The sequence below is a fragment of the Vombatus ursinus genome, unplaced genomic scaffold (genome assembly GCF_900497805.2).
Source record: "Vombatus ursinus unplaced genomic scaffold, bare-nosed wombat genome assembly UNPS02014225.1, whole genome shotgun sequence".
Classification (NCBI taxonomy): Eukaryota; Metazoa; Chordata; class Mammalia; order Diprotodontia; family Vombatidae; genus Vombatus; species Vombatus ursinus.
The window spans coordinates 568528-593739 of record NW_020954003.1 but is presented as its reverse complement, the minus strand read 5'-3'; the positions used below and the strand labels follow the sequence as shown (position 1 = coordinate 593739).

The 25212-nt window shown below is 39.9% G+C and overlaps 1 protein-coding gene across 4 annotated transcripts in view; it reads right to left on the bottom strand.

Annotated features, from left to right (window-relative positions):
* Window positions 1-554: 554 nt before the first annotated feature.
* The window catches only part of CARD19 (caspase recruitment domain family member 19), a 46569-nt gene continuing 21911 nt past the window's right edge, over window positions 555-25212 (bottom strand). For 3 of the 4 annotated variants that reach the window (XM_027860641.1, XM_027860640.1, XM_027860642.1), the window contains exons 2-6: window positions 20124-20266; window positions 12765-12918; window positions 4775-4834; window positions 3792-3863; window positions 555-923 (exon numbers count right to left, since the gene is read on the bottom strand). In XM_027860641.1, the coding sequence (XP_027716442.1) occupies window positions 808-923; window positions 3792-3863; window positions 4775-4834; window positions 12765-12918; window positions 20124-20266 (545 nt within the window). In that variant the 3' untranslated portion in view covers window positions 555-807. The remainder of the gene's footprint in view (window positions 924-3791; window positions 3864-4774; window positions 4835-12764; window positions 12919-20123; window positions 20267-25212) is intronic. The other variant, XM_027860643.1, reaches the window with a different exon arrangement.

Here is a 25212-nt window from a genome sequence, read left to right as displayed (position 1 = left end):
GGTCTTCCCTGGACCACACTTGAATCTCCTTTTAAATATGATCTCACACATTATACTGTCTTGTCTATGAATAAATCTTATGCCTCCTGGCATGATAGTCAGACTGGATATCCCTAATTTAAAAACATCATTTTGGCTTTTTTTGGAATGAGTGAAAACATACACTGAGTTACTCCAAGGTTGTAAGCACATGTAATTTTTTTTATTCCAAGAAGTTCAATGTAAAAACATAAAAAATTTTCAAGAAGGGCTTGGATAAATTCATAATCTATTATAGATCCATTATCCATGAGAAAGTGATCAGGGATATTCAAGTAATGTTAGTAGTCTTTGAAAACTACATCTTGGAGGACAGTTACGTTGTCCCACAGATGGTCCACTTGGAGCTTCTTTGAAGAATCCTGCAAACACTGCTAGTAAGAAACAATTACTTACCCTTAGGAAACTTTTATATCATCTACAAGAGAAAGATGGACATCTGATAAAAAAAGACTGTTAAGACCCATTCCCATTTGAAACTTTGTGCATTAGATATAGTCAGTCACGCTCTAAGGTTTGAATTAAAAGTTATTTTTATTGAAGTTATAAATATTTAAAAATAAGCCATTAAAAAAATAAATGATCTGTTCCCACCACAAAGCAGGGGATACAGGGCTGACTCTTAGAATATACTCGCAATGATACAGTCACTGCTGAAGCAAGGTCAGGCCAGGCAATCTTTGGTATAGGAACTTCGGATACACTGTATAGATATATATACTCCATTGGCGAGCAGGAGATGAGAAGACAGAGAGAAGTATATTTGGTTCATGGTTCTTTGAAGCCTTTTTCCAAGTAGGCTAACAAATAATGACTGAGGTGCTTCCCAATGATGATGGGAGAGAATCCTATCACTCTTCTGGCTCCTCTGAGAACTCTGGGATCTGAAAGAAAAGACAGGAGTAGGAGGTGAACAAAAGAACTTGTCCAGGGCAAAACCTCCCCAAAACCCCCCTTCATGAGATGCATCCCAGGAAGAAGTCTTTGAAAAAGACTGTTGAATAATTATGATAGTTGTTTTCCGTCAGGGCTGTTGTAGTCTGTCTCTCTGTTTTTTTACCTCTCTCTCCTGAACAAAAATCATGCAATCATTCTAAATGAATGACTACCACCTGCCGGGGGTCTGTCTCACTGTGCTCCCAGCAACCCATTCTCAAGTCTGTCCTGATCAAACATGAGGTGCATTCCTTTTTTTTTTTTTTTTGGCTAGGCAATGGGGTTAAGTGACTTGCCCAGGGTCACACAGCTAGTAAATGTTATGTCTGAGGTTGGATTTGAACTCAGGTCCTCCTGAATCCAGGGCTGGTGCTCTATCCACTGCGCCACCTAGCTGCCCCAATGAGGTGCATTCCAAGTTGGCTGGTGGCCACTTTGAATGGGCTAAACAGGGAAACAGTATGGATCTCTCCCTCTTAGAGATTGGCTGCAACAATAAAAATACAGAGGAAACTACCGTTGGCTCTGGTGTAAACTTTGGGGAAGATGAAACTTGGGATACAGGGAAGGGAACAGCCACAGAGTGAAATGACAAACTCATTTTTATCTCCCAGTCACTGAGGGAGAGCTCCTAGCTCTTCTTGCTGCCCCCAAAGATAAGTCTGTAATTACTTCTGTTGGGAAGCTCCTACTGAGCACAGGCAGAATCCCCTAGAAAATAGAAAGTGATGGCATGAAATACTCATTGAGTTTACCACTTTCTCATCTGAAGTTTTCCAATGATTTATAGGGCACTGGGAAAAATTCAAGAAAAGAAATATCTGATGGATAAATACTATCCAGTTGCATTGATCCAACTGAATCAGAAAAAAATGTGTTCTATTTTTACTAGCTGTGTGACCCTAGGCACACCAAATTGCCTCGCCAAAAATTAAAAGAAATCCAAAAATAATGTGTTCTGTTTGCTAGAAAGTCTTAATATAAGCATACAGTTCAAACCTGGTCCTCCTTTATTTCCAATGTGGCCAGAAAATCCCTCCCTTATGTAATTTACCAGGAAACATGACTTGGGGGAGAACTTTGTAAAGTCTGGAGGGAGTAAAATGATTATTAGTAATTATTGATATTATCTAGCTACAATATTCAAGCAGGTCATCCTAAGCTACTTGATTCATTTCACCAAACCTTTACTAAGTGACTACTGACGGTCTTACCCACAGTGCTTTGGGTGAAGCACAAAATTTAGATAAACCAAGATCCCTTCCTCTAGAGAGCTAGTGGAGGGATCAGAGCACATACTTAAATAACTAGAATACAAAATAATGCATGGTCAGTGCAGAAAAGAGCAAACAGAGATACATGTGAGGTCCAAGCTACAATGCTATATCTCCATGACCTTATTCTGCCTCACTTAGCCAACTGCCAGCTGCCTCAAGATTGCAGTTTCTGTTGTCCTAGGATTTGGGAGCTTGCTTTCATCCACCAAGTGGTAATACGCATTTATTAAACTTTAATAGCTATGCCTCCCCACCCCCACCCTGGTTGTTGTTGGTCCATTGTTATGGGCCTTTTTAATAAGTACCCAAGTGTTGCTCTGCTATATTCCCTTTTTACATTCCCTTCTTTATTCTTTGTTAAAACAGATGTTTCTCTTAGGAGGAAAGAGACAAAGGGGATATTTTGAAATGAAGGTGCGGTAAAAGCAAAGGCTATCTATATTCAAAAAAAATGTTTTTAAGAGAAGTCAGCATCCACCCTGCAGGAGCTGCATACACATAGAATATAAAACATACCCACCAACAAGAGTGAATACTATAGATACCTGGTGAACACTGCAATGTACAGAAACTTTACTTGTCTTTAAGAAAGGAGGAAAGCATTGCTTTAACTCTTTGGGTCTTGAGGTCTGATTCATTCACTTAAATCATGCTAAAATTTCAATTCTCTTCAGTAAAAGAGATGGAGGTTGTTTTTAGTTTTGTGTTTGTTTTGCAGGCAGCTCTCCTGGGTGAGTTCCCGTTGAACTGATGACCCTGGACCAGCACTAAACACTGAAGGGGTCAAAGGCCCACCAGCAGCCTGGCTGTCCTGAAGGTCACATTTCTACTCTGACATCTTCTAGGCTACAGATCTCCTTACATTCACATCTGTGGGTCTGGGAAACAATGCCCAGAGACTGTGACCACTCAGGACTAGGGGGTGAGGAAAATGGGAAGGGTTTGACAAACTAAGATTTTAAGAAAGGGGGGAGATTGCATTTCTTAGTCAAAGTATTGGGGGCCACTGTTCTAAGGGTTTCATCTGGCTAGTGCACGGGTTGTCCTTCATACCTTCTTGCAAATGTCTAAACCAGGGAACTTTTTAAACACTGCGATTCTGTGGTCCTGGGAATCCCATGAAAAACCAGCTTCCTTCACTATATCTTCCACTGCTGGTTTGATAGAACAAGATCTCCACAAACTAGCCCTCTGTTTTGTGAGCTCACGACTCACACTGACTGTTTGGATGAGCTCGGCAACATCATTTTGTACATATGGACACCGTAGTAATAATAGCACCTCGTTTATACAGGACTTTAAGGTTTCATAATAAAATGTGAGAGACATAGATTTCATTTAAACCCATGGTTGGGGCAGCCAGGTGGTGCAGTGGATAGAGCACTGCACTGACCCTGGAGTCAAGAGGACCTGAGTTCAAATCTGGCCTCAGACACTTACTAGTTGTGTGACCCTGGGCAAGTCACTTAACCCTGATTGTCTCCCCGAAAAAACAAACAAACAAGCAAACAAGAAAACCATTGCAGTATTCCATCTTACCTGGTGAGCAGTAATAAATCAAGAAAGCTAGTCCTGCAGCCACACTGAAACAAGCAAGAAAAAACATGGGACCTGAAAGGGAAAGAGAAAGGAATAAATAAGATGTCATCTGGAATTGATCCCGCATGAATTGGCCTTCTCCTCACAGAGACAGAAGAGTCAAAATAGAGAATCACACATGGTCAGTATGGACTGAATTATAGGAAAGAATGAGGTTCATAAGTTATAGACATGCATGCATTTCTATTGGAAAAAAAAAAGTGCCATCCATATATTCCACAGTGGAGCAAGAGACAAGACTGGTACAAATGCAAGCTATAGAACACAAATTATTCAGCGTGGGAAAGCGATGGGCACAAATTTAAAGGCCAGAATGGAGCTGGCTGAAAATCTGGCCCTTCTATTTAGGCAATGCGAAAGCAAAGTAGAACCAAACCCAAACCCAAACGACAGGAATATTCCAAAGTGGGGAAGATAGTGGGTGAGAAGTGGAGTATAGACAATTTCCCCCTCCTTGCCTCTCCTGGTCCTCCTCATCCAAACCCACAAGATGAATAAAGGAAGCTGCCCATTTCACACACTATGAGATAACATCTGAGGTTGGGCTGAGAGGGAAAAAGAAATAGACTGGTCTCCTGAATTAATTTTTCCAAAAGCATCCCGATTTAGTTGGCTGGTTTAGAGACTCACCCCACCTCATCCCTCTTCCAAGAAGACATAGGAAGTCTACTCGGTATCTCTTTTGAATATATTTTATCTGTTTGGAGAAAGCTTTGTTTTCTGGAAAAAACAAAGAATTTAGATGGCTGCAATGAGGAAAAATTATGAACAATTTCCTATTATTCAAGAATAAATCAAAACCCAGAAGAAGCAGCTTCCCATCACCATGGTGACTGGCACTTTAGAAGTACATGAATAGAGAGGTAGATGGAGATGAAGAACTTAGTGGAATGCCCTCCAAGGGGCTCATATGTTTTATTTACCCCTGTCATTTAGATTATATTTCTCCTTGTCAGGGTCTAGCTCTGTGGAATCTGAGGTTTCTAGAAATAAAATAATATACCAACCATTAGTTTGGAACTTGAAGCAAAACATGCACTTCGGTATCAAGTCATGCAACAATGAATAAAAGAAAATCATTAATAACTGCTTTTCCAATTCAGATTAAACATCACACGAATAATACCTATTTTAAAGATACCTCAGTAGTATGATATGTTGGGGTGGGGTGGGAAGTGGAGAAAGCATTTACTCTTAGAAATTTTAGAATTTACTCTTACAAATTTTACTTAGAAATTTACTCTTAGAAAAATTTAGAATTTTCCCTCCCACCCTATTCCTCAGAATTAGAAACAAAAGACTCTTCTACAATGAAAATTATGCTAAAATTCAATTAAAAACATTTACTAAGTGCCTACTGTGAGTAAGACGAGAGGCAGCATGGTACAAGGCATAGAGTCTGGAAGACCTATACTCAAGCCCTACCTCTGATATCAGGCTATATGACTGTGAGCATGATGAAACTCTCTAAGAAAAGAAGCTAAATTTGTAAATTAACATTAAATTTATAGAGGTTTGTTTCCACCTTGAAAATTCTTCACAAAGATGAAATTACAGGGCTAGATCAAAAAAGGTACAAAGCACTGCACTAGATGAAGGTAATACAAATACAAAGATAAAATAGCTCCTGCCCTCAAGAAGCTTACATTCTATAGGTGCTAACTCTCTTAAGTAACAGGAATCCTGTTAACCAGGAAGGAAGGGGAAAAACAATCAAGTGCATTGGGGCAATTAAGCATTTTGTCACTTTGTCTCCAATATGTACAGAGTCGAGATCACAGACTGGAGAGCCTGTGGATAATGACCGTAAGTCATTGTTGCTCTATAACTATGATTGGTCCCAAGCAATTGTAATCCTGAGCCTCAGGCCAAGAGACAGGTGGCCTGTACATCTTGGGCCTAAGTCAAAATTAGAGCTGCAAAGACATATTGGCAAACAACGTTGGATAGTAATCTGTATTGTCCATCTTGAGGGGCCTCAGCCAGACAGCATCAGAACAGTCACATTGTTTGCAACAGAACACCTACCGAAATCTATAAACTCAGATGGAGCTGCAGTTGTAATCTGACCAAAGCATTTTCTGGACATCTCAACTGTGGAAAAGTTTTGAAATATGTTTTTGGCACATTTTCTAGTGGGAAATAATGGGGGAAAATATTTGCTTCACAGAAAGCATGTGTCAAAATAATTCCCAACAATGGAATCATTTGTATACTGTAGCATCTCGGAAAGCTGAGTATGAGGCTGTCACTTTGTCAGAAGGCTACGGTGTTTTCTTCTTTAAAAAAAAAAAAAAAGGTGGGTTTTTCATTTCTCAGTCAGGAAACTGGGACCTGAAACCATAACACTTGCTATGGTATTTATAAACTTAGCTCTTAGCACAGTCCCTAGAACATAGAGGGTTTTAAATAAATGGTTGTTGACTGACTGATTGTGGTGTTATTGGCAAAAGATTTCTGGTTTCTTTTCTTTAATCCATTTAAAAATCTGATTCTTTGACCTATGGACTTATAAAACTTGCATAGGTAAACCTCTCTACAGTTTCATCCATCATCAGAGAATACAGACTACCAACTCTCTCCCTCCCTAGCCCTGTCCCAATGGAACAATGTGTTGTAGCCAGTCACTGGCCTCATTTAAAAGATTCTCTCTTTGAACGGGGTATGGACATAGGCCCTCATGGGGTACAGAATCTAGGAGAGAAGAAGGCGGGGTTCTTTTTTTCCTCCTCTAGACAAGAGGCAAGCCTATCCCAGGTTCATACCGGTCAGAGAACACTAACAAGGAGGCTGTGAATATATGTCTTTAAGAGAAGGCAGATGGGACAGGTATCAAATCTTCCAACAACAGGCATGTTCTCTTGATCCCACCCTGAGCCTGGCTCCCCAGTGACAGTCGAGTCTCTCTGTTTGCTGCTGGCTTTGAAGCTCTTCTACATGCTGATAACAGAAAACTGCCCTGGGGAGCAATATTTTCCCAAAATGAAGCCGATCAAAAACTTGCAGTGGATAAACATAACCCCTTGATCCTCTCACAAGTCAAACTCTAATGAAAACTGAAGCACAAATGTCATTATTTGAAATATTTGTGAGGCTTTGGCATTATAACGTATTGTTTTAAAATGCATTTTGCCATCAATATATTGTCTCTATCCCTAACAATGGTCAATTTGGGAAAATTAAAAGAGACCATTCATCAAAATGGTCCCAGGATCACCATCTTTCCTCCTCCCCCTCAACATATGCACACCCAGGAGGTGAAAATGAGAACCCAGGAGAGAGAAGAGTTACTTTCTCCTTCTGCACAACTCCATGTGATTGGAAGAATTAGACCAAATATGTGACCTGGCCTCACCAAAAATAAAACAAAACAAAAAATACCCAACAACTTTACAATCCTCAATTATGAAATTTATAATCACCTAAAGTGCTAGCAAAAGGCTGCAGGATACCTGTATTTTGCCAATTAAAATTCATTACTTCATACCTTCAATTTTTCTTCTTAATTGACTTTTAATTTAAAAGCCTTTAAAATAATTAAGTCAGTTTACAAATTTAAAAAAAGCTTTTTTCATGCTAATAAAATATGAAGATAAAATTTTTAATTGTAAGGTTCTCTGTTTTCTTGTGGGCAGCTAAGTTGCACAGTAGATAGAGTGCCAGGCCTGGAGTCAAGAAGACTCATCTTCCTGAGTTCAAATCTGGCCTCAGACATTAGTTGTGTAACCTTAGGCAAGTCACTCAACCCTGTTTGCCTCAGTTTTCTCTTCTGTAAAATGAGCTGGAAAAGAAAATGGCAAACACTCCAGTATCTCTGGCAAGAAAACCCCAAATGGAGTCAAAGAATCAGAGACAACTGAAAAAACGACTGAACAACTGTTTTCTTATGAGCAAAATGAAAAAAAAAAAAAAGGAACCATCTCTATCTGACATTCTTAATATGCTGGGGGCTATTAAACTCTCAAACTAGCTTTCCAATTATAAGTAGAGATCAGGTAACTTAGTGGGTCCAAAGCTCTCTCAACATAGCTCTGGTGGTAGGCTATCCCTACTATTGGGGGAGAGAAAAGTTGGGGCCACCTTCATTCCATTTCTCATTTCTTTCACAAAGCATCTTTTCAGCATAATTTATGCTTAGTCAGTCAGTAATGAAATAAAATTTACTTGCCTTTTTCTCCCAACATGTCTTCATTCCATAGATACCTATATACAAGTGATAAAGCATGGGTGCCACTCTTGTTATTTAAACTACTCTGAAAAAACTTAATTCACAAAATCAGCCCTTAATAGGCTATTACTCTAGTTTCATGTGAATATAGGGCTGCAGGTACCTTCAGCCCTGACTCGTAAGCGATATCACCCTCCCTACTTCACGTGTCTCCAGGTTCATCTCTGGGTTCCTGGTTGAACCAGAAATCTTTTGTATCCACATAAACTTCAATTCTGGGGCAGCTAGATGGCTCAGTAGATACCCTGGAATCAGGAGGATCTGAGTTCAAATCCCACCTCAGACACTTACTAGCTATGTGACCCTGGGCAAGTCACTTACCCCTGATTGCCTCCAAAACAACAAAAACAGAAAACTTCAATTTTGTGATCACATCCTCCTCTAGCTTCAATTATCACACAAAATGGATGACCTCCCAGCAATAATGGAATATAAAATAGCATAAATATAATAAAGAATCATAGGATTTAGATGTATATTTCAATTCAACAAGCATTTATTAAGTGCCCACTAAATTCACAAGACCCTGGGGACATAAAGACAAAATGAGAGGCAACAAGTTGTTATGAAGTCCTAGGTTCAGATACTCTCAGTCACTGTCTCAAATATTCCTTAGCTGTATGATCCTGGGTAAGTCATTTAACCTCTGTGCCTCAGTTTCTTCAACTTTAAAATAATGGAGTTGGACTCAGTAGCTTCCAAGGTTCTTTCCAGCTTTCTGGGATTACATAAGTTCTTACCCTGAAGTAACTTACATCGATAAGTAAATGCAAGATCATTCAGAGAAGGAGAGAGTATTAATAACTAGGGGATTATAAAAAGCTTCCCGGGGGGGGGACCTGAAATGAGTCCTGAATGAGGCTAAGGATTATAAGAGAGAGGAGAAGCGATCTTAGAGATCTTCTAGTCTAATTCCATCACTTCATAGAAGCCAAAATTGAGAACTGCTGAGGTCACAAAGGTAATAAGCAATCAGGTTCCCTGATGGACAAATCCAGAATAATTTCCATTGTACTGTGTAGCCTGATGATGAGGATGAAGATAACACCAAGCATTTATAGCTCTCTAAGTTTTGCAAAGCATTTTACAAATATGTCAACTTCACAACCACCTTGGGAGGTAGGTGCTATTATTATTACCATTTTACAGATAAAAAAACTGAGGCAGACAGAGGTTAAATGATGAACCCAGGGTCACACAGTATAAGTGTTTGAAACTGCATTTGAACTCAGGTCTTCTAACTCCAGGGCTAGCTGTCTATCCATTGTGCCACTCAACTGCCATAGCACAGGTGACTCATTCACTATTCCGTTTCTTCTTACTCAGACATTGTAGGCCAATTACAGAGACATTGATGACCTTCAAAGAATCAGAAGACAATAAAATACACATACTGCCAAAACTACATGGGCCTTGGGATCATTATTAACTTCAGTTGCCATTTGCCCAGTTTCCAAGTTTGGAAATGTCCATAGGGTTCATTTGAGGTTCTGTCTTTCTCCACTCTCTTTCTTCAAGGGATTTTAACATCACCAGCATCATTGTCTTCATCATAGATAGTGCCTAACATCTGCAAAGTGCTTTACATCTATTATCTCATTCCAATCTGCTATCTCTACTTGCCTGCTCCACATTTCCATTTTTTTCCCCCAAAATCCCCACTCCTCTTTCCAACTTCCTCATTTCTATTAAAGGCACCACTATTCCCCACCCCACCCCCCTTCCCCAGTCTTAAAACCTTGGTGATCTTTGATTCATCCTTCTCCTTCATCCACCATAACTAGTCACGAAATTGTTTTGCAAATTTTTTTTTGCAATATTTTCCACTCCTCCTGTCACCACCACCCCCAACTCAGACCCTTATTGTTTTATACTTGGATTACTGTAACAGACCCTAAACTGGTCTCCCTGCATCCAGTTTCTCCCTATATAATCCATCTTTCACAAAACCATCTCTATAGCACCATTTTAATCACATTATTCCCCTGCTCAAAGTCTTCAATGACTCCCCATTGCCTATAAACTAAACTCCAAACTCCACTGCCTTGCCTGGTATTTAAAGTCTGCCACAATCATTCCACCCACCTACATCTCTTCAATTTCCTTGTCCATAAAAAGGGAGAACATAATTTTCTATAAAGTGACCCGTGAAATAACTCAAACAACTCTTTGGGACTCTAAACTGCAGAGAATGGGCCAACCTGTGTTGGTAGAGGGAGTTTCTTCATCCAAGAATTCCTTAATTCCAGCCCCTATTCCTATCCCTATCCCTAAAGTAAATAAAAAGTGAGATAAACTGAGCTTCAGGTGAAGGGTAACCAAATAATGGTTCTGTTACAAACTTGGGCTTAACTTGGAATGACCTTAGAGCTGAAACAGGTGAGGCCTCAATTGTTTCTTTCATAGCCCCAGCCGTCCCAGACTCTCTTCTCTACTTCTCTTGGAAGCTTATTTTTTAAATGAATAACATTGGGTAAAAAAAAAAAAATAAGATGGAATGTCAGGACTGGAACCCTTCAAGAGCAGGAGATAGTTTGAGAAACAGGGTGAGAGGGCTTTCTGTGGAATTGAACCCTGCTGGTCTACTTTGCACTTTATTTGAAGTAAATGTACTTTTGCCTTAAAAGATAAAAATAAAAAACAAGTGAGAGAGCATGGTGGTAGTGAAGTGGAAGGACGACTGGATTGGGAGCCAGAAGTCCTAGTACCAAAGCCAAGATCTCGGGCTCTCTTCCTTTCTGCTTGTATGATTATGGCCATGTCACTTAACTCCTCTGGATTCCAGGTTCCTAGTCTGCAAAATGAGGTTGGACTAGATCACTTTTCCAATCTCCTTGTGATCCCATATGGATTGAAATAACCACTGATTTTAGTGGTTATTAACAAATCTCTGCTATGTTAACTCTAGATGGGGAACCTGAAAAACGATCCTTTGATCTCCATGGACCTACATGCTACACTTGGCACAAAGCAGTTGACAAGTGCTGTCTTGGTAATATAATATTCTAATAATTTAATGATTATAATATAATAATAATCAGGCTGATACAGTGAAGTCTCACTGGCCCTGGGGCTCCATTCACATTGTTAATATGATATGCATCGTGGAACACAGTGCTGGAGGGATCTTTTTGGATTTGTAGCTGATCAGACAGTCCCTGAAAAGCAACTAGGTGACTCAATGGATAGGGTGCTGGGCCTAGAGTCAGGTAGACCTCAGTTCAAATCCAGCCTCAGAAGTTTCCTAGCTGTGTGACCGTGACTGAACAAGTCATTTAACCTCTGCCTGCCTCAGTTTCCTCATCTGTGAAATGGGGATGATAATAATAATAGAAGCTACCTCCCAAAGTTCTTCTGAGAACCAAATGAGATAATATTTGTAAAACGCTTTGTAAATCTTAAAGTGCTATTTAAATGTGCTATGACACATGACGCAGCAAAGATGTCAGAACAAGGGAAGTAACAGGTCTAACCACGCACTGGGCTGATCAGGCCACAAGTCCAATTCTAAGCTCTATGTTTTAGGAAGGACATTAACAATCTAGAGCAGAGGCCTAGAAATCATGCCCGATGAAGGCTCTGAGGGTCTTTAGTCTGGAGGTAAAGAGGCCTGAGAAAGCTATGGCTGCTGTCTTCTGATACCTGGACAGCTATCATGGGCCAGAAGGATTAGAATGGCAGTATTCTGTCTGGCTTGGCAAAGAAGACCTAGCAGCGACTGGCACAAGTACCAGGGAAGTAAATTTTGGTTTGAATTAAGGAAATGGCAATTGTTGGGCAGTGGAAGGGGCAACCAGATGAAGCAGTAAGTGTTCCATCTCTAAATTCTCCAAGTAGAGACTTGATAGCTATTTGTTGGGGGTATTGTAGTTAGGATTCTTAATTAAGAATGGGCACAGTTCAATGATCTTTAGGTCCCTTTTAGATCTGGGATCCTATAATCAGCCAAGGAAATACCTGTGCTGCTAGATCTCCCATGCATGGGGGGTAGGAGGGAATTCGTGTGTAGCTGTATGTGTGTATATATATATGTGTGTCACTGTGTATGTCTGTGTGTATATCACACACACACACATGCACGCCATACTAGATTGTCTACTTCCTATATGATATTTTTACATGTCAACAGCAACCCAGATGTTTCCTTTGTGTAATTAAATTCTACCCAGAATTAACCGAAAAGAAATTTTAGAGATTAAAAAGGAAACTAGCTAGGCCTCAGCTGCCTTTTCAACTTAGAGCCACACGGGCTGCCATTAAGTCCCCTAGAGCCCAAAGTAAAGGCCCAATCCCTCCCCATCCCCAGTTCTCACCCGTCAGTTCAGATCCCCAAATATCAGACAGCCTGAATTCCCTTAGCTTGTTCCAAACCTGGAATTTCCTCTAATGCTGCCCCATCTTCTATCCCTCCCAGAAGCACTGTGCGGGGGAGAGATGGGCTATAGTCAAAGCATCCACAGGAGAGCAACAGGGCGAGTGGATAAAGTCAAAAGAAGTATCTTTTGGGGGCTTTGACATCCAGGGATTTAAAAAACAAGAAGAGGTTCAACAATAGCAAGTAAACAGGTTTAAAAAAAAAACAACAACAACAAACCACACACTTAATTCTCAAGCTAAATGCAAATGTTTGTAACACAGCAGCCACCAAATGCAACTTCAATATGGCTCTTGTGGCTTAAACTTACTCATGGCCTTCCTGCTGGGCAGGCTGCCGTACAGAGGTTGGGCATTGATGTACAGAGCTCTGTAGAATTCTTGGCAGTCTCTTTCACCCTTCCTCTGCAGGTGGGTCAGGAGGTCGGATAAACGCACACGGAGAGATGTTTTGGGGTTTCGGAACTAAAAGTCAGAAAGAATGAATAGGACAGGGTCTAAATTCAAAAGCCACATACACAACGAAACCAAAGTCAACATAATACGTGCCAGGTGGTGCTCTGGATAGAGTGCCAAAGTCAGGAAGTCCTGAGTTCAAAGCTAACCTAGCTGTGTAATTCTGGGCAAGTCAATCTACCTCTGTCTTTCTCAGTTTCCTCACCTGTAAAATGGGACCAATAATAGCACCCATCTCCTAGGGTTGTTGGGAGGATAAAATGAGGTCGTATTTTTGAAGTGGTTTGCCAACTTTGAAGTGATATAGAAATGCTAGTTATAATGATGGTAATACATGGATAAGAATCACATAGGATGGGCAGGAATGGATGGGTTGTGATCTGCATGGCCAGAGAGGGTACCCACATTAAGGAGACTATAGATCCATCAAAGCGTCAGATTTTTAACAGCCAGTCACTTTTCTATAGTGCTTCAGATAAACAGAAATATCTATAGAATAATTTTACATATGTACATACACATACACATATACCTATACATGTGTGTATATATGCATGTGCACATATGTATATATGTATTTATGTGTGTATATATACATATATATCCATCCACCCATCCAAATATAAGTGTGTATATATATATGTTTGTGTCTAATGGTAGCCATCTCTAGGGTGGGGGGAGGAAAGAAAAAAAGAAAAAAAGAAATTTACCTTATAACTTTATTATATATTTAAAAGGAATAGCAAGTTATACATAATAGATTTGCAATTTTAAGTGTAATAATCTTTTTATTATACTATGATATAGAAATGCTTGTTTTATTCCATAAATTAAAAATAAAATAAATTTTAAAAAAAGATTTACAGAATGTTTACTCACAGCAACCCTGAGAGGTAGGCAGTAGGAGTATTTTCATTTTCAATTTATGAAATGAGAAAATGAGGTTTAGTTTTGTGAAGTAATATGTCCTCTGTCATACACTGAGTAACTGTTAGAATCAGGACTCAGACCTGATTCTGATTCTGGAGTAGTAGAAAGAGCATGTTATTTGAAATAGAAGGATCTGAGTTCAAATACTACTTTTGTCATTTGCTACCTATGTAATTTCGGATGAGTCACTGAACCAGGCATGCTAGAACTGGATCATAGTGTTCATTTTTGTTAAATTTTCAGTGTGAGCATTTATGCTTTAGAAATTGGCAAATGCTATAAATCAAGGCTTGACTTATTCTTTTGTTGATTTCTAGACCTAAGAAAGCGATAGAGAAAATGTTAATAATGTAGTTTAAACTTAAAAGTATGTTATGTGTACGTCCATATTTCCTCCCTGCCCTCCTGAGAGCTTGTTGTTAGACAATTACCTGCACACTACTGCGTTGAACCTCTCTGGGTCTCAGCTTCCTTATCTGTAAAGTAAGGGGATTGGACTAGATGCTCTTTCGGGTCCCTTCCAGCTTTGAAACCTGGCACCCCAACTGGAACACTTATTCCACTATAAATGATACCTCTTAGCATAAGCACCATGTCACCTCCTTACCAATAAACTCAAGGGGCTCCCTATTATCTCCAGGATAAAATGAAAATTTCTCTGAAAGGTAATTATGACCTGGCTTTGACCTAATTATCCAGACTTATTATTGCATTACATCCCTTCACACACTCTACCATCCAGCTAAAACTGGTCTCGCTGTTCCTCCCACACAGCATCCTGTCTTCCATCCTCAAGCCTTTGTATAGGCTGTCTCCCATGCCTGGAATGCACTCTTTCTTTTCCCATGCTTCTTAGAATCCTCAGAGAAGACCTGGATTCAACTCCACTGAATAAGATGCCCCAGGATACACTCATCACCTCTAATCTCACCACCACGATGCTAACTCAAGCTCTGATTACGACCATCTCCCTCAGCCTCCTTTCCCTCTGATTGGAAGGTAGAGTACCAAACTCCTCCCATTGCTTTCCTTTATAGGGAGCAGAAACCAGACTCTCAGCTCACCCCACTTTGCATCTGCTACTCTGCCTGGTTTCAATTCTATGGAACAAGATATCCTCTTGTCTCCTCCCCTGTCTGTTTTCCTGCTTCCTTTCGTATGTTGTCTTCCTTCATCACATTGTAAGCTCCTTGAGGGCAGGGATTGGCTGTCTTTTTTATTAATTGTATCCCCAGAGCTTAGCACAGTGCCTGGCACACAGTAGGTGCTTAATAAATATTGATTGAATGGGATAGTGGGTACTTAATACAAGCTTGATGATTGATTACAAGGCAACAGAATTAAAGGAACTTAAGTTACACAACTGTAACCAAAATCTTTCAAAGGAAATTCATCCAAGATCCTAATTCCTCAGAGTGGCAGCAAAACGGTTTCCCATTTGCTGGGTGAATGGACTGGATAACAGTGCTATTAGCCACCCAGTGTGTGGCAGCTATGACTCAAAGGACAAGTATGAAGTCTGAATAGCCTACTCTAAGAATTCATTTTTTAAAGGTTACTTTTCAAGCACTGGAAAAACTAAGTCCCTGCTCTAGTTTCAGAGTCAAGCCTCGGGTGATGAACAAGACACAAATTAAATACAGCTGCCATGGCCACACTTTACTCCCAAGAATACAGGGCTGCCTTGGGAACCTGGGGTTCCAGAGATAACAGTTCAAGAATCATAGTTTAGTGGTCCCATCATTGACTAGGAGGCCAATATCAATTCTGTCACTGGCTCACTGAATAACCTTTAAAAATCCAAGCAGGGTAGAGTAAGGGGATTTGAGTTCAAATACCACCTTTGACATTTAATGAACTCTATAAGCTCAGGTGAGAAGCAGCCTGATGTAGAAGACAGAGGGCCAGGCTCAGAGTCCAGAAGACCTGGGTCTGTCAATCAAACAATCAATAAACATTTATTAAGTGCCTACTGTGTGCCAGGCACTGTGCACCAGGAATACAGGAAGAGGCAAAAAGACAGTCCTAGCTCTCAAGGATCTTACACTCTAATGGGGGAGACAGCATGCAAACAAATACATACAAACAGGGACAGCTACGTGGCGCAGTGGGTAGAGCTCCTGTCTTGGAGTCAGGAGGACCTGAGTTCAAATCTGGCCTCAGACGCTTGACACTTACTAGCTGTGTGACTGGGCAAGTCACTTAACCCTGATTGCCTCACCAAAAAAAAAAGCAAAACAAAACAAAAACAAATATATACAAACAAGCTATATTGCAGGACAAATGGGAAATAATTAACAGAGGGAAGGCACTAGAATTAAGAGGGGTTGAGAAAATCTAACCTCCAGCACATATTGGCTGTGTTACCATGGAGAAGAAACTTAGACTCTCAGTGTTCCAGACAAATCTTTAAGTCTATAAGGTACTGACTAGTTCCTGACCTAGATCAATGAAAGGAGTTTCTACACCAATAATTTCTCATACCAACAAACTTACAGGTCCAGAACTCCACCAAAAAAAATTAGGTTGGTCAAGTCATTTAACTATTATAAATCTGCTTCCCCCATCAGTAATATGGGAATGTCAATACTTGCCCTGAGAAGTAAAGTAGTGAAATCAGGTAGTTATAGATTCTAAAATTGCTTCTGATCTATATTGTCTGCATGACAAGGGGAAAGTCTTTTAACCTTTCAGTGCCCTAGTCAGCTCTCTAAGACTTAAAGTTACAGACATATTGCCCATTAGTGGACACAGTGTCCATAAGAATTCCCTACACTGCTGAAATCAGTTCTGGACCTGTCCCCATCCCCCAATCCTTGCTACCAAAAAATTATTCTTTATGCCATATAGATTATTTGTAAACATGTAATTTCTATAGAAATAAATTATTATTACTATTATTTGTACCTCTGTCCCCTGAAACAAACATTAAGAACTCTTGCCTTTTCCTATCCCAAAGTGATAAGATGGGAATATATTCTTTCTAGTGAGTCAACTGACTTACTATTGCTATCTTTTGTTTTGACATTACCTACAACTCTCAGTATGTTTATCACCCTATGCTCAGAGAACTATTCCTTATAATAAAGAATTAGAAAAAGAGGAAAAAAAAGTTTAGTAAAAACTAACCAACCTAAGTAACCAAGCCTACTATTATATGTAATGTTCCACACTCATAGACCTTTCTACCTCTCCAAAGATGGCAAGGAGATATACTCTTTTTCTCTTCTTTGGGACCAAGCTTGGTCATTATAACTTTACCATTATCAGTTTTAATTGTTTTGTGTGATTGTTCGTTCCGTTTATGTTATTATAGTCTTTGTGAACATTATTTTCCAGATTCTATTTAGTTTACTTTGCATCAGTTCCTATAAGTCTTTATATACTTTTCTGTATTCATTATATTCATTGTTTCATACAGAAAAGTAATATTCTGTTACAGTTACAGACTATAACTTATTTAGCTGTTCCCCAAAAGATGGGCCTCCACTTTGTTCCCAGTTATTTGCTACTACAAAAAGTATCACCATAAATATTTTGGTGTATGAGACCTTTCTTTTTGTCACTCATCTCCTTGGGGTACATATCTAGCAATGGCATCCAAGGGTCAAAGTAATTTTTAGTCGATTTCTTAGCATAATTCCAAATTGCCTTTTTTTTTTTTTTTTGGCAATTGGGGTTAAGTGACTTGCCCAGGGTACACAGCTAGTAAGTATCAAGTGTTTGGTCTGAGGCGGAATTTGAACTCAGATCCTCCTAACTTCAGGGCCGGTGCTCTATCCACTGCGCCACCTAGCTGCCCCTCCAAATTGCTTTATAGACTAACTGGACCATTGCACGGCTCCAACAACAGTGCATCAGGACACCTACCTTTCTACAACCTCTGCAGCACTGACTCTTTCCATCTTTTGTCATCTTTGCCAATTTATGGGTGTGTAACAGTCATTAAAAAAAAAAACTAATAAGAAAGGAAGCATAACATCCCACGTAGCAAATTCAGAGTTAGAAAGACCTGGGTTCAATTCTCAACTCTGACCTACGCTGGCTGTATGACTCTGGGCAAGTCACTCAACCTTTCATTGCCTTGAGGCAATTCTCCAAGACTCCAAATTGCAGAAATATTGGCAATCTGCACCGTTAAAGGGAATTTCCTAAACCATTGAAATCATATGTTTAGGGGTAGCTAAGTGGCTCAGTGGATAGAATCCTGGTCCTGGAGTCAGGAGGATCTGCGTTCAAATCCAACCTCAGATATTTACTTGCTGTGTAACTCTGGGCAAGTTACTTAACCCTGATTGCCTTTAAAAAAAGAGAGGCAGGGGAGAAAAGGAAATCTTATATCTGGACCAAAATAAATGAGACCAGTAATTTTCTGTTCAGTTTCTGTCCAATTATAAGGACCACTGTCACTTTAAATCTCATTAACTGGAACAGTTTCCAATAGAAACCAATTAGTTGCTAAGTACTGAAGAGAGAAATCAGGTTAACAAGTCTGATCTTTAACTCCTGGGGGCCCAGCGAAAGGTCGGGTTAGACGGACTTCCTGCCAGGGGTGAAGAGAGATGGCGGAGGCTCTCCTCCTCTGGCAGAGAGGGGGCAAAGCACTGTAGAGAGACAGAAGTGGGACACGTTGAATGCTTCAGAAAGTGGAGCATTGAATGCTTAGTCTCTATGCTACCTTCTTAGAGGATCAGAGATGAGCTCATGAAACTCCTAGAGAGTGAAAGCCCCCAAACTAAAAAGAATTGGGCTGTAAACATTGCTCTGGAGGGAAATAAACCCTGGGGCACAGTGAGGAGAGTGCTGGAATGGAAGTCAAACCCTGGGGTGAAGCATCACATCCCTCGATTACCACTTCTCTGAATGTGAACATAACTTCCCCGAGACTCAGTTTCCCTGTCTGTAAAATGTAGGTTTTACTTCCACATTTTCTGCATAAGGTTGCTGTTGGAAAAAGGCTTTTTAAAAGGTTATTGAAATCTGTTTCTACATCACCTACATTTCCAAACATGTTCTTCCCCTGTCCCAGAAAGCCAAGCAATTGAAAGTGAATACTGTTAGATCTTCAGTGACCAGCGTTGGCCCCAATTCTTTGCAGAGATGGAGGGGGGTGACCATAGGTGTGGAACCCTGCATACACATCAGACTGTTTTGATATGTTGGGTTAGTTTTGCTGAACTTCTTTTTTCCCTTCCCTTTTAAAATTCTTTATTATAGAGGAAGGGATGGGGGAAGGATCCAGTGGTTGAAAGAGGGTGATAGAAAAACAAAAGATATCAGTAAAAACTTATATTTAACAAAACAATCACAAAATAAAACAAAGTTCTTATTTTTTTCCATGTGGAAACTATGGTGGGAAGGTTTTGATTTCTCTGACTCCTGTGCTCATTGTTCAACTGTACATGGTCTCTCCAAAGTTACAGGTGATCTCTTAATTGCTAAATATAATGGTTGACCTCTTCTCAGTCTTCACCTTTTCTTGCCTTCTCCAAAGGATTTGAAACCACTGACTGCCTTCTCCCAGATACTCTCTTCTCTCTGGTTTTTGTGAAATCAACTGAAAATGCTTCTTAATTAACTTTTAGATCAAGGGTAGAAATCCTAATGTCCTCACATTTCGAAATAATTATGAGAACTAATGACATTCTCCTGGCTTCTGACCATACATAGTCAATCCACTGAATTGATTGAGAGATAAAAGGCCTAACTGTAGCATATGAGAATCCTTCCAGCTTGGTTCCAGCAGGAATGAGTAGAATCAGAATCATAATTAGGAATTTTTTGTACCTGGAGTAAGGGAAGGTGGAGAAGAGAGAGGGAACAGTTCACCTGTCTGGTCTAAAGTCAGGGAGAAAGAGTATCCCAAGATGAGACCCTTATCACCAAAGGTGGAGCCAGACAGAGAAGATTCTATGAGTCCAGCTTTTGGGGATAGGGAATAAGCATACCTAAGGCAGGGGTGGGAACCTGCGGCCTTGAAGCGACATGTGGCCCCCTAGGTCCTCAAGTGCAGCCCTTTGACTGAATTCAAACTTCACAGAACAAATCCTCTTAATAAAAGGATTTGTTCTGTAAAACTTGGACTCAGTCAGAAGGTAGCACCCAAGGACCTAGAAGGCCACATGTGGCCTCTAGGCTGCAGATTCCCCACCCCTGCCCTAGGGCAATGCCATCCATGGATACAAAGTCTAGGTCTCTCTGCCCAAGTTACTGCCCTGGAGGAAAGGAAACACAGGTAGCAAAAAATGAAAGCAGATGCAAACATTTGCAGCAGTGCCCAATACCTTTTCTGCTTCTTTGTTGGTGAGAATTTGTGGGTAAAAACGGTTTAATTGGAGGATAATTTTGTCAACTTGCTGTTCACTTAATCGACCATTGCTTGTAAGGAAAGGTGTGTCTTGGACCAGTCTGTCACAGTAAGTCTGATCTGAAAAACAAAAACGAACGCACATCTTTATAAATTTTTGTCACAAGCTGGAAAAACTTGTTTTGAAATGAGCCAAGTTCACCGGTTATGAAAGCCAAACTGCCAATTCAAAGTATTTGATAATTCCAAGTTTCCTGAATCTCATTCTCATATTCACTTAAGAGGATTACTCTTACAGGCCTCTAATCCCCCGGTGAATAAATGGTTTTGGGACAGGAATTCAACATAATGAGCAATTGTTAGCACCTGCTCTGTGCACTAAACTAGGAAGATACAAAAATAAATATTTCCTACCTTTAAGAAGCTTCCAGGCTAATGGTGTTGCACCAGTAGAATGCACAAGCAAATAGCCACAACACAGAATTCAACACATCAGAGAGGCACAGTGACCCATGTGAGGGCAAATTGGAGAAGAATCATTTCCAGCTGGGGCAGAGAATGGGGGAGGGAGAAATAGGGCTTGAGGGGGTGGCATTTTAGCAGAGTTTGGAAGGATTTCAACAGCAAAATAAGAAGAGGACATTCAGGGTATGTAGGGCCTAGCATAAGCAAAGAGGCAGGAAAGCTTGTCTGGGGGTTACAGAGTAATCTCATTTGGCTGGGGCACAAAATATGTAGGAAGAACAGATGGCACTAAGCCTGGGAAGGTAGGGTGTCACAAAATTGTAGAGAGCTTTGAATGTCAAGCTAAGCACTTTGGACTCCATCCTAGAGGCAATGAAGAATCATTGAAAAGTTTTTAAGCAATGAAGTGACAACATGAAAATGAGGCAGCTGGGTGGCATAGTGTTTGACTTGAGTTGAAATCCAGACTCAGATGCTAACTGGTTGTGTGACAACCAGTCACTTACAGGGCAAGTCACTTACCCTCCTTCAGTTTCAGTTTCCTTATTTATGAATAGGGATAAGAATAGCACCTGCTTCACAGGGTTGTTGTGAGGATCAAATAAGATTACACACGTAAAGTGCTTTGCAAAACCTCAAGAGGCAATAATAAATTAGCTATTAAAACAGCAGCTATTAAATTAGCTATTAAAATGGTGTTCTAAAGCAGGCTCATGACAGCTAGATGACCAGGAAATGACAGGTTATCTAAATTGGGGCAGGATTAAAGTGGGAAGAGACTTTATCCTCTAGACAAAAGGGAGACACCGGATGTCTTTGAGCAGAAGAGGGCTATGATGTCAGGAACTGACTGATTGGTTTTACATTTCAATATACCATATACTGAGGCAGAAAAAGTGATTCAGCCAAACTGGGTTTGTAGTAAACATGAAGACGGTTTTAGCTCATATAATGACAAACCACAAGGTCATACTGGGATGTATTTATCGAGCTAAAGGCAGGAAGACACAATTGACCATCATCTCTTGTGCTTTCTGTCCAGGCCATAACAAAATGATTTCGTATACAGTTCTGTGGACTACATTTTCACATCACAAACGGTTTGTCCTTGGCCCAGAACTACTAATAGAAGCTAATTACTGTGGTTTTCTCTTTGGCAGAGTGTTTTTTCTCGGGAGACCATGGAGAATATTCATTTCCTCATATTCAATTCTGATACAATTTGGAGTGAGTTGTCATTTCCTGGCTTTTGATAAGACTATTTCTGTTAAATTCTAGACCTGACTCTGCCATTAACTCATGGCATGACTTTAGGCAAGCCTTGTCCTCTCTCTGAGCCTCAACTTGCCCATCTGTAAAATGTGAGGGTTAGAATAACTTCAGAGGGCTAATGATGAAGAATCATTTCCTAATAGAGATGTGATGGATTAACAAGCAGAATGAGACACACCTTTTTGGACATGGCCAATAGAAGAATTTTCGTTGTTTGTTTATTTGTTAAAAGGGTTTTGTTTTTCTTTGAGGGAGGGGTTGGAGAGGCAGGAGAAAAAAAGTGCTTAATTATTGAAAAAACAAAGTAAGAGGGTGTTAGACTAGATGATGTCTAAAGCCTCATCCAGCTCCTCCATTCCATGATCTTTGATTCCAAATAACCTTCTGTTACCATTTTGCTGAAGTTCCTCTTACTGAGCTTCTTGCAATCCATGGCATCAGCTAAACCAGCCAGACACAAACAGTTTCCCAAGCCCCTAAGTGCTAATGCTTTCAAAAGGAGCACTTAACTGGGCTCCCAAGTCAATATCTTTGATCTGAGTATGCCATTCCATGGGGCTTTTCAATACTGAAGCATCAATTATTTACCACATGAGCTAGCACTGTATTGCATAAGGAACATACATCCTGCCAAAATTTCATCTCAATTTATTTCTGATTCCCAGAAAAGAAGATCCCAGGAAGGTGCCCCCTAGGAGCCTCACAATACACTTGGATGCCTGCCACCACTCAGGCAATCAATATGTCTGGGTTCCTCCTTCAGAGCAGTTAACTATGTTTGGCCTAACCAGTCCTTGCTGTCCTCTTTTACAGAAGCTGAAGGAAAAGGAGTAGAAAGTTTAGACATCTGAACCGTAGTCCTGACTCTGCTGCTAGCCATCCCCTCCTCCGACCCTGTCTCATTCTCCTCATCTATATAACGAGAGGGTTGGACTAAGTGAACTCCTAAGGCCAGTTCTAACACCCTGTGATTCTAGAAACTGACTGTAAAATGAGGAAAAAGGAGTTTGGAGTTCACTTGGCTAATTAACATACGCAAAATTACATGAGACCATTTCCCAGAGCCTCCAGAAAAGCTTCAGATAGATTAATCTTGAAGGGCCCTTCCAGCTCTGATTTTCTGCACCCTAGGTTCCCTTCCCATCTCTGCCACAGGCATGTTCTATAACATCCCAGGTAGTTTTTTGTTACCAATTTCTGTGCACTTCCTTTTGAGACTTCTCTTTCCAAGGTATTAGTCTTAAATTGCCTATAAAGCTATAGCCTAAAGAGATCAAGCAGAATTCTGCTACCCCACATGCTGCAAGCGAAGACACAAACTTTATATGACAGCCTTTAAATTCAGGACTAAGGTCTATAAAGCTATGTATACCCTTTGACCCAGCAATACTACTACTAGGTTGGTAGCCCAAAAAGATTAAAAAAAAAAGGAAAAGGACCTATATGTACAAAAATATTTATAGCAGCTCTTTTTGTGGTAGCAAAGAATTGGCAATTGAGGGGATGTCCATCAATTGGGGAATGACTGAACAAGTTATAGTATATGAATGTAATGGGATACTATTGTGCTACAAGAAATGACAAGCAGGCTGATTTCAGAAAAACCTGGAAAGACATATGAATGGATGCAAAGTAAAGTGAGCAGAACCAGGAGAACATTGTGCACAGTAAGAGCAACATTGTACAATGATCAACGATGAATAACTTGGCTATTCTCAGCAATACAAAGATCCAAGACAATTTTGAAAGATGCATGATGAAAAATAACATCCATCTCCGGAGAAAGAACTGACGGAATCTGAATGCAGATCAAAACACAGTTTGTTTGGTTTTTTTGGTTTGTTTGTTTGTTTTGCGAAAACAATTTAAAAAATTTTTTTACATGTGTTTTTAAAACTTTGGGTTACAATTTTTCTCCCTTCCTCCCTCCCCACCACCCTCATTGAAAAGGCAAGCAACTTGATACAGGTTATTCATGTGCAGTTATGCAAAATACTTCCATAGTAGTCATGTTGTGAAAAACTAAGTATATTTCCCTTCTTCCTATCCCACCCCCCATTTATTCTATTCTCTCTTTTGACCCTGTCCCTCCTCAGAAGTGTTTGCTTCTGATTACCCCCTCCCCCAATCTGCCATCCCCTCTATCATCCCCCTGCTCTCTTGTCCTCTTCCCCCCTTATTTTTCTGTAGGGTAAGATAGATTTCCATACTCAATTGTGTATGTTATTCCCTCCTTAAGCCAAATCGTATGAGAATAGATTCATTCATTCCCTCTCACCTTCCCCCATTTCCCCTCCACTGTAAAAGCCTTTTCTTGTCTGTTTCATGTGAGATAGTTTACCCCATTCTACCTCTCCCTTTCTCCTTCTCCCATACTGGTTTTTATTTAACTTTATTTTTCTTGGCTTTGGGTTTTTTTGGTGTGTTTTGTTTTCTTTTTGGTCTGTGTTTTCTTTTACAACATGACTAATATGGAAATATGTTTTGCATGACTGCACATATATAGCCTTTATCAAATTACTTGCCTTCTCAATGAGGGGAGAGGGTAAGGAAAGTGGGAGAGACTTTGGAACACAAAATGTAAAAAAAAAATGGTTAAAATTGTTTTTACATGTAATTGGGCAAAAGAAAAAAAAATTTTTTAAATTAGGGACTAAGATATAAATTGTCAGTCCTGTATCTTAGCTCTGTCACTAAGGATTCTTCCTCTACCCAAAAGAACAAAATGGTTTTTAAGCCAAGGCACAATCTTTTCACACAGTTTTATTGAAACAAGGCTAGAATAATTAGACCAAATAGGCCAGTGAGCCCCATTCAGAGTTGATGGTAAATGGTGTGGAAAAGACAGATAACAGAATGGGTTGAAGATTAGATAACCTCAGTGAAATCAGGTTCAAAAAAAGGGACTGATGAGGCATTTTGTATTTAGAGTTACTGTAAACCTTGGTGTGCTGGCTAGAGGAAAAATGTCACTCTCACCTTAGTGCTTTGCAACCTTAAAGCACTATATAAATCTCAGTTATTATTATTATTATCAACAATGTGGTGTCATAGAAAGCTCTCTGGACTGATAGTGAGATAATTTGGGGTCTAGTCTCACTTAGCCACTTCCTAGATTCCTGACCCTGAGAAAATCCTTTTCCTTTTAAACAATAAACATGGTAGGGCATAGTAGACAGAGAATAGGACAGAGAGTCAAGAAGGCTTGGGTTTGAATCTTCTCTCAGACACTTACTAGCTGTGTAATTTTGGGAAAAATCACTTAATCTCTCTGAGCCTCAATTTAATAATAATATTAATAATAATAACTAGTATTTACATAGTAGGGG